Genomic DNA, 16,713 nt, shown 5'->3' with positions numbered 1-16,713 from the left:
AACTATTTGTTCTGAAAGAAAGTGGAAACATTTTTAACAAAGCTCCCCCTTGTTATTTTAACATACTCATTACTTTACTCATTTTACAAAAGGTCTAACTTTTGCCGTATTTTTCTTGTATAGCCTTTCTTCCATTTTCTCTTAATTTGGTATGCTGAATCATACACTGAAACAAACCATTTCTTTAATGGGCCACTTTTTTGATTGATGTATTGGAGCTGTATTCTTTTATAGAGTTCAATCCCTAATCAGATATTCACATCTAAAGTGCTTCAATGGATCTCTCTGTTGCTGTTAAATGCACAGTCCTAAGTGAGTTCTGGTCTGCAAAGGTAGGAGTTTTACAGCAGCCTGACAATCCTTACTCTCTCATGGCTAAGATCTACTTTTGCTAAAACACTTACAAATCAGATGTGCCAGGCAGAGAACTTAACCCCGACAATTTGATTAATCTTGTTTGAATTATAGTGGTTTCATGAATCAAACTTCAGAAGGAGCCTCCTCTTTCCAAATAACGTTAGGAGGATAGAATAATGCTTTTAAGTATCTTCCTTTTCAATTTGGGATTTCAACATGCAAATTCAGCAGAAGCCAAAAGGAAGCAGCACAATGGAAGCATCAAAAACATTTATTAAAAGCACTCCATTGTGCTTGGGGAGCAGGGGAAGAGAATGAAAAGGTGAAGGAGAATTTAGTAGAGCACTGCACAGAAACAAAATTAGCAAGTCATGAGATATCACGTGGCTGTTAGTAGACTGAAAGGCTCTGTTGATTCGATTTATTCATTAGGGCTTTTCAGTAGCGTAGGTTGTTAAGTGGGGGAAAGTGGGGTATATTGCAACTCACTTTTTATGTTTCCTTTCCTGAAGGATATTTAGCTCCAGAGAAGCGGAGAAAGTTATTGAAAGTATCATGCCACATAAATGGGAGAATGATAGGAAAAAGAGCAGCATCACCAGCTCTCTGAAGATGGATCGCAAGAGCAATGCTGGGAACAGGAAGTCAAGAAAGTTTCGCTCTATTTCAAGATCACTTATACTTTGCAATTCCAAAAACAGTGACGATGGGTCAAGTCCAGATGAGAAATGCCCTGATTCCTTTGAGATTTCTACCAACTGGGGTCAAGAGGATTTTGACGGCTATTCTAGAACACAACTGCCATGCACATCAGAAACAGAAGACAGCCCACCTGATCCTCCACGCGTGATCACCAGCATGGTCCAGTCCAAAGCTGCGGCAAATGAAAACTGCAACAACATGAGAAGAAAGTTATTCGTCAAGGTAGGCAGCTTGGTGTAGCTCATTGTTACGTTTCCCATTACAGAAGTTCCTAAATGGATTAATTCATATTTCTCAGGAGTGCAGGATTCCACTGTTTTTGTCAGAGCTTATGAGCCTGCAGTGTTCCTGCTCTGTATAAACAGCATGAAAATGTATTAGCCTCCCTGCTGTGCTGTTGCACTCTGCTGATTGATGTTCCACTGAAATCAGTGACTCCTAGGCCACTTTCAGTGCATTCAGACAGCACAGCTGGTGCTTTCTACCTGCATTAAAGCTATTTTGCTCAAAATATAAAGCTGTTACTATAGTACCATGCATTTGTAAGCAGTGATACTGTGAGATCTCACAAGCTATGCAAGTATGAATTGTGCTAATACTATGAAAGACAGGAGATTCAGCAGACAGAAGGTCTTTCTCTCTGATTCAGGAAGGAGGTGGTGGTAGCTCTATACCACCAGAGATGTCACTGTCTCTTGAGATGTGAGAGCAGAACTCTAACAGCCTCATATTACAACATTATTTTTTAATGAGGAAGGAATTATTTTTACCGTAAAGCTCTGACCATATTTCAGTGTGAGCAATGAATTCTAGACGTCTTTAGAAAGTTCCTTCTCAGTGAGATATCATAATTCTTCATTTTCTCTCTATCTGTTGTTGTGATGTGTGTGAGCTTCACCCCAGAGGGGACCTCACTGCAGGTGTGACATGACTCTTAATACAGTCTGTGTCGTCCTGGCACACAGACTGTGTATGTAACCAATAAAACAGTTCCTAGAGGAAAGACTTGAAATAAACACGTGGTTATTACTTACCAGAGCAAACAGTGGCTTGTGTGAAGGAACTGACTCCTTCACGTAAAACAGAATACGTAAGAAAAATATTATGTTTTACATATCTTTGGTAGAAATTGCCTAAAACCAGATCTTGCCATCTAAAGACCCAGTGGCAAAGTGGTACTGAAAATCTGAATCTCCCCTTACTCCTTCAGTTTCTTGGTAATGACCACAGCACGCAGCCCAAAACTGCAAAGACTGCAGCAGGACAGCGTTCTGGGTGTGAGGCATTTCAGCCCCTGCCAAAGCCATAACACGACAACAGAAACAAGCCAACTTTCTATTGCGTTCTGACAGAAAACATAAACAGCTGAAACTGACCCAAGACCCAAAATACACTCAGTCACCTGCAGAAGCACACAGCCTCCTCCCCTTTGGAAACGGTCCACATGCATTCTGCTGATTTCCTTGTGAGAGTGAAGAGGAGGCTGGCCTCTGTGGAGTCTCCCCTCTAAGTGCTTTCTTAGATGCCTGTCAGCTGCCATGATCTACTTGCTTGCATACCTCCAAAATATGCTGGGTTCCAATAACGGCTGTGATGCAAATCCATATGAAACTATTTGGTATCTTACTGCAGAAAGGAAGTTTAGCTCATTTGCTTTAATAGTTGGTAGGTAGCTCAAAAAGACATCTGGGAAATGGAGTATATCTCATAACTAATGCCACTGAGCAGACTAACACAACCGCGGAGGGTATAAATCCTCTCCTTAGGCTGAAGTGTCAGTGTCATGGAACAGGATGGGTCAGGAGCCTGGATGGATGATGACATAAATCAGCAACCCAAGCCCTTACAGCAGCGCTTGGGTTGCTTACTGGCACTGTAGATCCAGGGCACATCAAATTTCTTCTCCAGAGCTCTGATAACAATAGGAACCCCTTCCGACACTACTTGCTAATTTTCCATACCTCTCAGAGTCATGGATCAGTGATTCTAAAAGGTCTTATCTCAGCTAAGTAGGACAAATGTTGCTAAAAGCTACATTGACCTTACCTCGTACCACTGTTGCTGAGCTTTGCTCTATATTATGAAAGGACTGACCTCTCTCTTCCATATGGCACAAGCCTGCCATAGCAACCTTCATATGTACCATGCATTTTAGAGAGCTTAAGCTCAAAACCTCTCTCTTTAAGAAAGAAGTCAACAAGCATTCTCCAAGTCCCACTGTACCACACTCTCTTCATCTCTATGTGCCACTTCAGAAATCCATGATGTGTGACTCAGAGCTGGAGGCCCCCTGTCTTCATTCAAGAAAATTTATTCCATTTTTTCTGTGGCTTCTCTGAGGATATTCCACTATTCTGCTTATGTCCTAAACATGACTCTGAAGGTGATAACAGCTCTCACAGAACTGAACAACTTCATTTTTGCTGTCACGGTAGAAGGGAAGAAAAACATTTAAGAGTGCTACATGATTTAATGCTCATTGTGCATCTCTGCTCCAGAGTTAAGGGGAAATCTGGAACAGCAGTCTTCCAAATACTTGTTCGTCTCTTCTGCACAAACACTTAGGTATCTCTCTGAGCCACACTGTCAATTATGTGGAAGTCACCACTGCATAAACCACAAGCAAATCACACAGTGTTTCATGACTTCTGCATATGTGTTAAAGGCATGTTTTCGTGATTCCAAAATCTTTAGGATCTCAAAGAATAGTCCTAGGACCCAATACTATTCTAACAATCTGAGAAACTAGGTGCTTCTTAGAACAGAGGAACGAGAATCAGGAGGAGAATTTTTGAAGATAGGGCATCTATGCATCGCAATGGCAATTCCTTTCAATTCAGTCTTCATTTGAGAATTAGAGACTCTTCATCAGAAACTGTTACTGTAGCCATTGAGGGAAACACCACGGCATAAATACAACCCATATTAGACTCCAGAGAATCCCCACAGAAATGCTCCATTCTCATTGCCCTAACCGTGGCAAAAACTTTGAGCTGGAACTCGGATCTTATTAGACATCAGAGAATTTCATAGGGCTGAAATTCATATGAAACCAGGTTAGGTTAGTTCCTTTTTTCACCAAACTATGCATGAGTGTTGGTGCCAGTTAGACCTACACTGATCAGGGTGGGACTGCAAAGTGATGTAGCTGTTCCCCTGTCTTCTGACCCATAGTACAGTGCTGCCACATGTGAGGGGACTGCAACCTTGTATTTGGCTAAATTTGACTCCCCTAAGGAATATTACCAAGGTTAGCTCCCCCGATGCAAAAAAACCTGACTTGTACCACTGCGCATATTTTTGTTCGTAACCAAAGCATCCCTAGCCCATATTTATACCACTAAACCACCAAGTGGGCCAAGGATGGACAATATTTAGTTGTGAGGCTGCCCACCACATTTACTGTGATGATTTATAGCTTTATTATGAGACATCAAGTCACGTGGGCAGTAATGGATGATAGGAGTTCAGTTCATAATTATGTGTTCTAGGCAACTTCTTTTCTGTGCGTTGTGAAGAATTTGATGAGAGAAACTGGTCAGTAGCTTCTCGAGGCTTTAAATCCAGGAACTGTGTATTGTGTTATGGCCTCAGTATGGGTCATTTACTCTTCCGAAAAATAAAAACACTTTGATGTAAAATCAAAGTCAAAGTCTCCAGAAAAGGTTCTGAAATTCTGTTTAAGAGACTGCTTTAAGCCTTTTGTCTTTCAGGGAGGAATGTGCAATGTATTATTAGATCCCAAGACTTTGCAAATTATGATCATGATTTTCTGAATTCCTATTAGCTAGGAACTCTCAGAGATCTTTGTAGCTAGTTATCTTAGACGTGTTTTAAAGAATCACTAAGACAGACTGCATTACATTTTATGATACTGTGCAGATAAATAAAAACTTCTACCTATTTTGGCAGGGAAAAGCATCCTCTTTTAAGCTATAACATAAAAAGAATTATTTCCTTTCAATTTCTAAGAAAAGTATTCTAATTTTCTGATCAAGTATGTGGCAGAAAGAATCTGGTAGTACTCACAAGACTCTTAGTGATCCTCAGGAGACAAAGGAGCAACCTGCAGCGAACAAGCACATCATGCAACTACTCCCCACTTCCTATCAAATGACACTTTTTTCCTTTTTTCCTCTTCTGTCTCCCCAACATTATTTGTGCATTGCAACAGCAGCTTCATTCACCTACATGCTGGTCAGTGGAAAGGCAAGTGCAGATGTCCCCCTAAGGGCTATCACTTCACAGACTTCCCAATCATCTTTCTCTCTGCCTGGCTGATAGTGCAGGAAAACAGTATGAGCTCTGTGCTCAGCCAGGATAGGAAAAACTGGATCAAAATCTTATAGCACGTAACAACTTACAGTTTGTGAGAAGGTACCTAGGAAAGAATGTCTCAGTCTGATCCATTAATCTCTCATGTCCTCTTCAAAGTATCTCCTTTTCTTTCATCATACATTCTAAAGAGCAAAGATTTTTTTCCCTTCTCTAATGTAAGTTTAGCAATGATAGGAGGGTATGAACAATTTTTTCCATTCACTTATTTTCTGTGTTTCAATATTCACTCATATTGACTATTGCTCCTTGTGCCTACAGTACCATCTGTTCAGCTTACTCCAGGACCACTTGGCTTCTAAGATGAGGTGCATTTAGTCTGGCATGGACAGAGCTGGAAAGCCAGCACCACAGTGTATAAGCAAGCAGATCTCCTTTACAGTTTGTCCGAGTCCCATAAAATCAGTAATTTTTAGGTGACTTGAAAAGGAAAGAAGAAAAAAAAAAATGCCAACGGTGTGATATCTGGTGTACCTGGTGCACCAACACAACAAACTGTGTGGAAGATGGCTTCGCCTGCTCATGTTACTAAGAAGTCTGAGGCTATGACAGTTGTAGGGAGAAAGGACAGGACTAGAAAATATCAACTCACTTTCTTCAGAGAACAGCTATCTCTGCTGGGGTTGAGTGCTGCTTCTAGGAGCATTCCATTATGGTCTGTGGTTTCTCCTTACTGCACCGCTGATACCCTGGAAAGCATTGATAATTACCTACCAGAGGGGCTGGCAGTCAGGGTGAAAAACCATCTAGAATAAACTGTAACAGGGAAGGGCTGGCTTTTTATGCAAACATTGGATCCAGGCTGATCTGACTGCATGGCTCCACCCAGTTTTAGAAACATCTCTATCTTCACTTCCCTTAGTCTCTGACCGCCTGCCTCAAGGAGGAAAAAAGCAAAAGGTCGTTCTCTCCCTTGGCCATCACCAGAATGTATTTTCGTTAACTTGCCTTTGTGCAAGAGCCTGTTATCTGGCCATTTGGTACCAGGACAAGTGTTATGGCAACAGACTGTAATGTCTCAAACACGAGCCTATGGGCAGGATGGAAAAACAAAGCATTTATTTAGGCACTTACGAGTTTGCCTCCCTCCTTCTATTTGTTCACGCTCTCTGCATTCCCTGCCTTCTTGCTTTTGTGACATCAGGGCCACTTTAATCCCTGAGCAAGTTGGGAAAGAGGGTGTTATATAAAGACAGCATGTGCTGCAAAATGTGGGTTGGGGCAAAGGTTCCCAGAAAAACATACCAAAGCCCAGATGATGGGTAGAAAGGTCTGTCTGTAACATCTGTTGTGCTGAGTTGTCTATCGAGGGCAGAACCCGAATCCCATGCCCTGCTTCTTGCATCATCCAAAGGCTTTCTGGCTTCTACCATTTTATTAAGTGCAAAGGGAATTTGCTGCTGGGAAAACAAATTATATCTACTATAAATATTTTGAAAGGACCAAGGAATCGGCTGGGGCACATTGGAATCAGCGGAGTCACATCAATTTGTGCCAGAGAGACTCTAGCCCTTTTTTCTATTACAACTGATGACGAAAAAAATGCATCTTGAAAAAAATCCCAAAAGGCTGTACTCTCTGAATCTTAGAAATGTGAGCCATTTCACAGTCAGGAGGCTAGAAAAGCCAAATGTTTAAATTCACTATTGTACTGTTGTTAGATTTTTTTGTTTTATTTTTGACTTTTTTTAAAACAGTCAATCAGTTTATTATCATACGCTTAGTTAACTGAGTCAAAGACCTTACTTGAACTAGCCTTGTATAACACTTTACTTCATTTCAGACAATCCAACTACTGTGTCTTACGTTAAGAGTGCACAAAAGTTTTTTAGTTTTCCACAGATGCCATGGTTACCCTTATTTCAAAACAACATCTGGAATGAGATGTTTTCAGACGGGACTCTAGGCTAGAAATGTCTAATGAGAACATGAAGGCAAAAGAAATATCTTAAATGGCAGATAGAAAAACATCCTTAGAAGCTCTACATTTAACATGGAAAAAAAAGGAGTGAGGGTGGGGAGCTGGTCTGAACTTGGAGATTACTTTTCCAGAATGAAACACAGGAAAAATTAATTTACTCTCACCTGTAACACAAATGCATTGCATTCAAGAAGGCTCTTGAGCTCCACCTTTGATTTTAAYCTTTCAGCCAAGCAGATTCAGTTTAAATACAAATTTTGTTCATAATGCACTCCTGCAGACTTTTTTCATTTTACCTTCAGGTTGATGGGTATAATGCAAATAAAAGTTTCCCCAGAGTCTTAAATATTGGGTTGCAAAGCCTCTTAAAAGCTAAGGTATTGTATTTGCTGGCAGCTAATATGCATTTAAACATATGTTCCAATAATGAGTAGGTAAGTCTGACCTAGAATCCACCTGCCCACACACAAAACCTGCCAAACTTATTTTAACAAATTTTCACCATTTGCTATGTTCAGAGCTATAAATCATCTTGCAAAACCAGCAGGATACATTAAAAGGGAGGAGGATGCAAAATAAATAATGTCTCTGCTTTTGGAACCATTAGCAGTATTCCTATGCATAAAATAATAAGTGAGACAGGAAATAAAAGACATTAAAGAAGAAAGCCCAGTGCAAATCGGCTGCTGGCACATGAATTGGTCAAATGTTTATTTTTCTAAAGAACAGCTTTTCTTAATTTTCTGTCATGTTGCAATAACTTGGATGTGAATACAGTGATCTATATCCAGGACCCAAAAAAGTGCAGATGCTGACAACATACAGATATTTGCCACATGTCCCTCCAGCCCAATTTTTTTTTTTTTTTAAGTAATTTGCATAAATGAATTTCGAAAGTGACTGACACACAGAGCTTATCTGAAATGTAGCCCAACTTGGTAAGATGACCACAGATTTAACCCAAAATTGTACTTGTTCTCAAGACTTTTCTGCAACATACAATGGATTTAACTTCTGCTTTCCTCCTGACTAAATAAAAGCTTGCAACTGATGGCTCTTGGAAAGAATATTTGTATCTCAGCCGTGTCCTTTCACATGTATGTCCCAATACGACCTGGAATTTTCAGCCCAGCAGGTGTCCCATTGTACAAAACACAACATCTCCCCTGAAGAACTTGCATGGCGCTCTTTTCCTGCAAGGGAGAACCTCAGAGCCAAACCCACTGCACCTCTACGATCTCCTGTGAAACTGATGAGAGCCAAACGGCTTTGGGACAATTAAAAATAAAGACTTTTATAAACACTATGAATGGAGAACCTGCACACTGTGAACAAGCTATTGGAAGGGTGTGAGCACGACAGAGCTCTTAACTGAGATGAGCTGGAGACAGTCTGTAAAGGCCCACTGATAAGTTAAAAACAAAACCAAAATGGAATGAAGTGGGGTGAACAGCTATGTTAAGGGGTGGGTGGGTGCGTGCATATGCACACACGCACGCGCACAGCTGATCAGTATCTGTGAGAGCAGATCTATATATTTCAAGAGAGCAGTACACAAGAATAAGGACTCTAAGGAGAGCAGCTGACAAGTCCAGACCTGAATTCTGAATACAAAACATTGAAAATTGCCACTATTCCTCTTTGGATCATAGAGCTACCCCCCCTTTCTCTTGTTTACCCCAAACCATAATCAGCTAAAGTCTAGAAATACTTTGCCAGCTAGCAGAATAGTTTCCTACTTTTAATATCTATCTTGCATCATACTACGTTTTTGAAAACCTTGTAAATTTAATGGGTGTTTCATGTCTGCATACCTGGCCATTAATTTCTTAATGATGAATAAAACACAGGGCCAATGCAAATGAACAGAAAAGGTAGCTCATGTTCTTTGCTACCCAAGATCTGAAATTTTAAGACATCAGAAATCTCATCTTTATTTTGATACCATGCTGAAGACTTTAAAGCACTGCCATCAGGTAAAAAAGAACATAACGTAGTCCTGATTTCAAGTATGTGTATTTCCCAAGATATTTACCTTGGGTGAAAAGTAAATACAGAAGTTCCAAAACTAATGCTGGAGTTCAAACAGACTGGTTTAAAATGTAATTCTGTCCATACTCATACACTTACCTGTACTTGCTAGAAGCACTTTTCACAAACAAAAGAGGATTTGGAAGATTCAGATGCTCCTCATCAACGGCAGATGATCTGGAATGCAAGCAAACCCACAAAGTTAACAAGTCAGTCAATATAAGTATAGCCCCTATCCATTACCTGTTGAATTCACCCTGCAGTAAGCCTTGTACTCAACCTTAAATGCTTCATTCAGTCACAGCCTTGGATTTACTCTGACAGGTCTCAGAATGGGAGCCAGACTTCAAGAGTCAGCCAAAGGAAAAAAAAAGACATTTATTGACATTGCTGTAAATACTAAATTTTGCTGTAAATATTATATTTGTCTTTGCTGTCAGTCAGATATGATGTGATCATCAGAATGGGAGCCAGGCTTCAATAGTCAGACAGAAAGATAATGACATTTATTGACATTGCTGTAAATACTAAATATTGCTGTAAATACTAGATTTGTATTTTCTGTCAGTCAGGTATGATGTGATCCCTATTGATTTGTGGTAAAAGGTCGTAATGGCTCTAAACCTCAGGACTGGATGAAGTCTGCTTAGGGCAGACGTGGAAATCTAGTGATGATGAAGAAAGTAGTTACACAGCTTTCCCTGTGCTGTCATAGGACAACAGATCACTGGCTATAATCACTGGATATGGTTCATGTCATGCTGATTGGGGGGCCCTGGAGCAGTACTGACACTTGATCACTGGCTATATCTCGTGAACAAGAGAGCATCCCTGACACTGAGCTGTCCTAATGTGTGAGAGGCACCCCCAGCCCCTCAGACCCTCCCCTTCAGAAATCTATACCTCAGTCATATAAATCTCTTGGGAATGAGCCTAGGTCCAGGATCGATTGAGGTCTTGACGGCATATTGTGCTCGTTAGCCCTGCTCACTTCTCTAAGTATGGAGAGGCTGGCGGTGGGTGAGGGGGAGCGTTCAGCTGGGAGCAGGATGAGTGGATACTCAGACATACAGAACAAATGAAATCGAAATCGTGTGCTAGCTTTCCAGCTCTGTCTCTTTAGAATTTTGTAGTGTTCAAGTACTTGTGCTCCAGGAATATATTGCCTAGACATGTGTTGTCCTTTGTGCGCTTAGTCAATCCATCCTTTGCTTTACTTACTCATATGACTTAACACTATTTATCTTTCTCTATGGCCATTTGTTAATGATTCATAACTATGTTACAAATGTGCTTACAATTAGCCCTCCAGATGTAACACACAGACTACAGCATCGTCAACCAGTCTGGAATGGACAAAGAATCTTCCACTATTCCAGTGATCTTTGCTTCCCCTGCTCCCCACTTAACAAGTCAGCAGCTGGGGGTGGAGCTTTTAGTGTTTTGTAAACATTTATTTTCCATTCGGACCTCTTACATTTTCTGAAGTACTTCCTTTTTTGGTGTATGTTTATTTTTTCTCCCCGTCTTTTGGCATAGGCAAAATTTATCCAATTACTATGAAAAGTCTATTACTTGTTCTCTTCCCCCCTGTGCAAAGGCGYGCACTATTCTAATACCTCCCTCTTGTAGTCAGAAGCCACTGAAGTTCTAGGGAAAACAACTTTTTTAAAACACTGACTCTATAATAGAACTATTCTTTCACAGCTGCACAGCATCTAGGGTCTGTTCATATTCTACTTGAAGGGAACCTGGTTCTATGAACTTTTTCTGCATTTCTTAAAAAGGCTTAAGATAACTGTAAGTACCTTTTGCATCTTTCGCACATTTTCTTTCACTCAATTTTTCTTCTTCCTCAACCAGGACAGCTGCATATGCAGGCTGTGTACAGCCACAGGGAACAGCAGCTCAGGAATCAAGCTCTCCAGAAGTCCAAACTGTACATCTCTTCTGAAGGGGTTCACCGGGAACCAGGTGACGGCTGGAGGCACAGCAAACAGGTATGGTACACATGGGGATAGCATGCTTATTAGGCAGCCTACATGGATTTTGCATGATCAACTTTGTGATGAGCTATGCTTTGAAGTTCAGATTCAGAGAAGGGCAGCGATGTTTGGGGATTGTTCTTTGCAATGCTTCCAGCTGGAGAAGGAGATTCCAGCAAAATAAAACTGTGACCATATAGGGATGTAATGCTTCTCTATTACAATAAGAAATAGCACTTGGAAGATTGGCAGCTTGTATATATCATCTAGCTCTCCAGTGGTCTCTTCCTACTTGCCCTATTAAAGGACAGTGCAGGATGCCACCAGCCTAGCAAGGCCACTGGAAAGCAATGTGAGCCAGAGTTCCTGAAAGGGAGTAAAGCATATAGTCTCTGCTCAACTCACAAGTGCAAAACGGTGATGGGGGGCAACTTTTACCTGGCTTGGGCTGGACTTAAGTTTATACTCAAAGCCCTTGAGCATCCACCTACATACAAGCTGACCAGAACAAGTTTCCAGGCAGGGGAATGAAGGCACAGAGAGGGAATGGCTCACACCCGAGTCATTTGGCTCTAAGAACTAAAGGCGAAATGAGAGCCCAGATAGCAAAGGCAGAGCAGTCAGAACCTAGGAATGCCTTCAAGTAACAGCGCCCATGGCCAGGACAGCACAACCAGCCACATCATGGTATACTGGGTGCCTGGAGAAGGGCTGCTGCCGTACCACAGGAACAGCACCTACCTCAGTGTTATTCTGAGCTACACATCAAGCCTAAGCTTTACCTGTGGATGCAGCTATGTGTGGAAACGCAGCTGTTGATCTGCAAGATTGAGCAGAAAAAAGCAGAAACAGGAGAAAGTTCAAGCAGATGGTTGGGTGCACCAAGCATCAAAACACCTACATCATGGCAGTTCTGTTCAAGGCAAAGGGAGGATTGCAGTTGATCCCTCAAGTTAGTAAGATATGTAGCACAATAGTGACATACATTTCTTTGTCTGTAAAATGATGTGCACATATATGCCTTTTTTCCTTTTTTTTTAAGGGATGGTCATCAAAGCCCAAGGGATGAACTGTTAACACTAAATGGACAATCACTTAAAGATCTGCCCAGCAGAGAGGCTGAATATCTCATTCAGTCAACAACACGGCTGGTGAACATAGCGACGGCTAGCAAAGTAAGCATGAAAGCTGTGGATTTGACAGCATTTGCTTGAGCAACAAGGGGAATTTGTACATCAGACATTTGAAGAACACGGTTTTGCTCTTCCTGACAAAACCCCAAACCTCTTGTGGTCAGACTATGGTAGACTTCAGCATAGCTTTTTCCCAGATAAACAGAGGCTATGGGGAGGCAAAGACCCTGGGAAATCCTAGCAGGGACTGTACAATGCCTTCTTTTAAAAACACATGGCTTGCCAATGTTAATTTTCCGTGTAGAATTTGAGCAAAGGCAGAGGTGGAATAAGGGAAGATCCACAAATCCAGAAGCCAGAGAACAGACTCTGTACTGAAGTAAATTTTTTGCATCTAGGGTCCGTAGCTAGGAAATTCCCATGGTGAATGTTACCGGAGTGTGCTAAGGAGACAGGGAAACAATAGGCAGCATTAACAGGTCAACAACCCCAGATTATCACCAACTCTTTCAGTGGAAAAAMCATTTTGATTTTCTTCCTTTCACAGAGTCCATTTCATTGGATTAGACCCGCTTCATTTCAGTCTTCTTGTCCCCTCATCCACACCCCAAACTAGAGGGCACCAAAGGCTTTTCACTTGCAAATTCTGGAGGAGACTCGATGATGACTGGACAGGCTTAGTCTCCTACCATACATTTGCCACTTCGAAGAGAACAGATTTCTGCCAGGGTTTTGTTGAAGGCTTGGTACCTTGACATTCAAGGAAAAAGGCCACCTTCCACTTGTTATCTGCAACAGGGTCACACAAAGATTGATGCTATTATCCTAGGTGGAGAAAACGCTCATTACTGAAGCTGCTATCAGGTATAGGTAAAGTGTGCCTCTTCCTAAGACTGCAGTGCTGTGCACTGTCTCACCCTGATGTCTGCTGGATTTTGCCAAGATTTTTGTTCATTTTCCCTCTTTTAAAATTCTAAGAGGCCAGAGATGAACTATATTAAGCTGCTGCAGTTTAATACCACCCAAGAGACAGGCAGGTGAGCTGTGCATTTAAAGACAAGCCTGCATCAAAATAATTAAGAGTTAATAGCAAAAGCTTTTCAAGCAAGCTGGCTTGTAAGAGCAACACTGCAAAATCAGCTTCACAATGTCTCTTTATGGATCTTTTTTGCATTTCTTATTCTGAAAAGTTCTCCGGGGAAAGGGATGGGGAAGCCCTAGTAGGATTTTTCTACTTGGCAATGCCACCACCTGCTGCTGAAGAGGAAAATTACCATGCATTAGTTCTTGATAAGCTATTGCCAAAAAGCACTACTAAAATTAGGCTTCTAGAAGAAAATACTTGTCTTGGTTGTCTACAGACACATTAGAACATATGGATCCCGCTCTGATGCTATTCTGTGGCCTTCTTAGCCCCTGCAGAATTTCCCTGAGCAAAACACTTTTATATTACAGGTTTTACTGTATTTAAATCATTAGTGCTGTCTGTATTCAATAACATTGTTCTTCCATGACTATGATTCCCTCTGGATCAAGGACATTCCCTGTACCACAATAGACGCAGGACTATTAGGAACCATACACCCCTAGAAACTATTCTTACAAACTGTTACTCAGATGTGATCACTTATTTCTTTTCAAACCGTTTGAAAAATCTGCATATAGAAACCTGAAAGTTTTACCTAAAGGTTTTTAAATGCTAGAATTAGTGGCCATATTTTCCAAAGCAACTGCAAGTTTCCAACTAGAAGAAGTTTTCAGAAAACACTAAAGCCAAGTCCTCCAAGATTTTTAAACATCCAACTACTCTTTTGGCTCAAAGTCATCCCACTGAAATCTGTGAGAATAAGGCACCTATACACCATTGCAAAGCTGGGACTAAGCATTTTCCTTTTAAAAATAAGGCCTTTCTAAGATGATGCAAACTAGGTACCCAAAAGCACCAGTCATCCAAAAATTGGACTAGCATAGTTAGACTCTACCAAGAAATCTAAATAGTAGTTTGTCTGAACTGACAGATGTGAGATGTCCATTAATTTTCTCTCTGTTCTAACTAAAGACCAGAATATTTTCATCTTATTCCTTTGGCAAGTTGTAATCACATATCAAGCAAAGCTTTACACCTTGATGTCCTTTATCATCTACTTTATTTTAAATAATTACTTTTGCTCCAAGTTTTTTGATTCAGGTTGAAACTTGTTACAAGCCAAATTAGGAAGAAATTTTATTTTTAAGTATTTTATATATTTTTTTATTTTCCACAGATGGCGGAATTTCTCCTTAAAACATTCTGGTCTCTCATTTTTAGGAAATGTCAACCTGTAAAGAAAGGCCTTTGGAAATACAAAATGGTTGTTTTCTGCACAGTAAAGCCACCTGTCAACGGACTCGCAGTAACTCAACCAGTAAGTTGCGTGGAAGTAAACCTCTCTCTTATGACACTCGGAGCAGACGGCACAGCACTTCACTGTGCTACAGGGTTGAAAGAAACTGCAGCCGTTGCCCACACTTATTCTGGGCTCCTCTGCTAGGAATTGCTGATACATAAAAGCTGGATGCTCACAATAACCTAAAATCAGGGGGGTTGTGCATAACCATTCTATTTCATATTTTTAAAGGTGCATTTGAAATGGGCTGGTGGACTTCAGGTGAGGGAGGTTTGATTTTTACCATATTAAATACTAGCGGAACTAATTCCACAGTGAGGATTAAAAAGACCATTCTCCTGTCTTCAAAGGGAGATTAGCAACTGGAAAAATAAAGTAAATGAGCACAACGTATCGGTAAGTTGAACAGGCAGAAGTGCTCAGACGTAGGAAGGGTAACGTGGCCACTCTCCCGGTGCCTTGCAGGTGTGAACCCGTACGGGCGAGGGGACGCGGACGGCACGGCGCCCCGCGGAGGAGCCGGGCCTCTCCGGGACCGGCAGCCGCCCGCGCTCGCCACCGGCAGGAAGTCGCTCTCCCAGCAGCTGGACTGCGCCGCAGGCAGAGCCCCAGTAAGTGCGCTGGAAACGGCCCCGAACGCAGGGGAACTAGGCTCAGACGAGGATCCCGGAGTGCCATTTGCAGCCAAGCTTCCTGCCCAAACGCACCTTCCTCACAGGCCCTGCCGGTGGTGGAAAAACCCCCGAGGTCTCTGGCATGGCCGCTGCCTCCGCTTCGTAAGCCCATCCTTCCTCCAGGAGGGGCAGGGCGGCGGGAAAGGCTGGGGGCCAGCAAACTCCCTTTTCCTCAGCCGCTTCCCCCTCGGGTGGCCCCATTCGCAGGGCACGCGGAGCCCCGGTGTGGGTCTCGCCACCCGGGTGGCTTCCAGGAGCCACCGCGGAGCTCGTCCCCAGGAGGCCCTTCCCGGGCGCCTCCCCGCCGCTGGCCGTAGCCACGCTCCGTGCACCTGGCAGACACAATCCAGGGCCAGAGCCCGGGCCCAGCCGCCGCCAGCCTCCCGTGCCACCTCCGCTGGCCCGGGCTTGGCCGTGGTCACCTCGCAGCAGAAAGGGGCCGCGACACCGCTGCTCGCCACCTCTTTGCCAGGCAGAGACGTTCGCGTGCCGCAGCTCCCCGGGCYGGTCTCCGACGCCGGGGGCCTGACCTAGGGGTAGGCGGCGCGAAGAGGTGGCAGACGGAGCGCGACCCTGGCCCAGCAAAGGCCGCGCAGACCTGCCCTCCGCAGCTCGTCACGCAGCCCCTGCGGCGCCCTCCTGCTTCGAGGCCTCGGCTGCCAGGCAGCTCGCCRGCGGAGGCCTTCGTCCTCCGCGGCACCACGGTGCTCGTGCACGTCCCCATCACGGGAGCAGCCAGAAAAACCCCTCGCGCTGAGGGGAGCAAGAGAAATTTGAAAACTTCTGACTTCAGATTCTCTGTTGCAAGAAGATCTGCAACATGGGAATAAGCAATCACCCTGATCTGACAAGAGGTATAATTTTCAGAGAATTACGTTTTTGGTATCACACAACCATCTCCATCTTACTCCCAACCCCATGTTGAATGAATAAGCTTGTTTTCATGTCAAAATCAAGGCTCATTTTCTGGCATATGCGGAAGCTGAGTTTTTGACCGGTGTTCCACACATTTCGACAGCTGTTAGTTTCACTTTGCTGTGTAAACAACTGTGCTGAACTAGCCCCGACTTGTAACCAATGCTGTTAACTCAGGCTCTGCTGAACTTCACAGGTGGCTAGCCTTAGATAATGACTTTTGTCAGAGCTTAAATTAGTTTGTAACCCCTAATTCTGCAATGGTCAAAGAGG

The 16,713-nt window shown here is 42.7% G+C and overlaps 1 protein-coding gene across 2 annotated transcripts in view; it reads left to right on the top strand.

The window, feature by feature from the left end:
* Nucleotides 1-16,713, top strand: part of IL16 (interleukin 16) — a 48,494-nt gene that overhangs the window by 13,525 nt on the left and 18,256 nt on the right. Inside the window, exons 3-7 of one of the 2 annotated variants that reach the window (XM_026060539.1) lie at nucleotides 870-1,281; nucleotides 11,210-11,346; nucleotides 12,374-12,482; nucleotides 14,773-14,869; nucleotides 15,317-15,462. In XM_026060539.1, the coding sequence (XP_025916324.1) occupies nucleotides 870-1,281; nucleotides 11,210-11,346; nucleotides 12,374-12,482; nucleotides 14,773-14,869; nucleotides 15,317-15,462 (901 nt within the window). Of the gene's footprint in view, nucleotides 1-869; nucleotides 1,282-11,209; nucleotides 11,347-12,373; nucleotides 12,507-14,772; nucleotides 14,870-15,316; nucleotides 15,463-16,713 lie in introns of both variants that reach the window. The other variant, XM_026060538.1, reaches the window with a different exon arrangement.

Source organism: Apteryx rowi, unplaced genomic scaffold, assembly GCF_003343035.1.
Source record: "Apteryx rowi isolate R43461 unplaced genomic scaffold, aptRow1 scaffold_17, whole genome shotgun sequence".
NCBI lineage: Eukaryota > Metazoa > Chordata > Aves > Apterygiformes > Apterygidae > Apteryx > Apteryx rowi.
The sequence above is the reverse complement of the archived record's forward strand: the minus strand, read 5'-3'. Positions and strand labels throughout refer to the sequence as shown.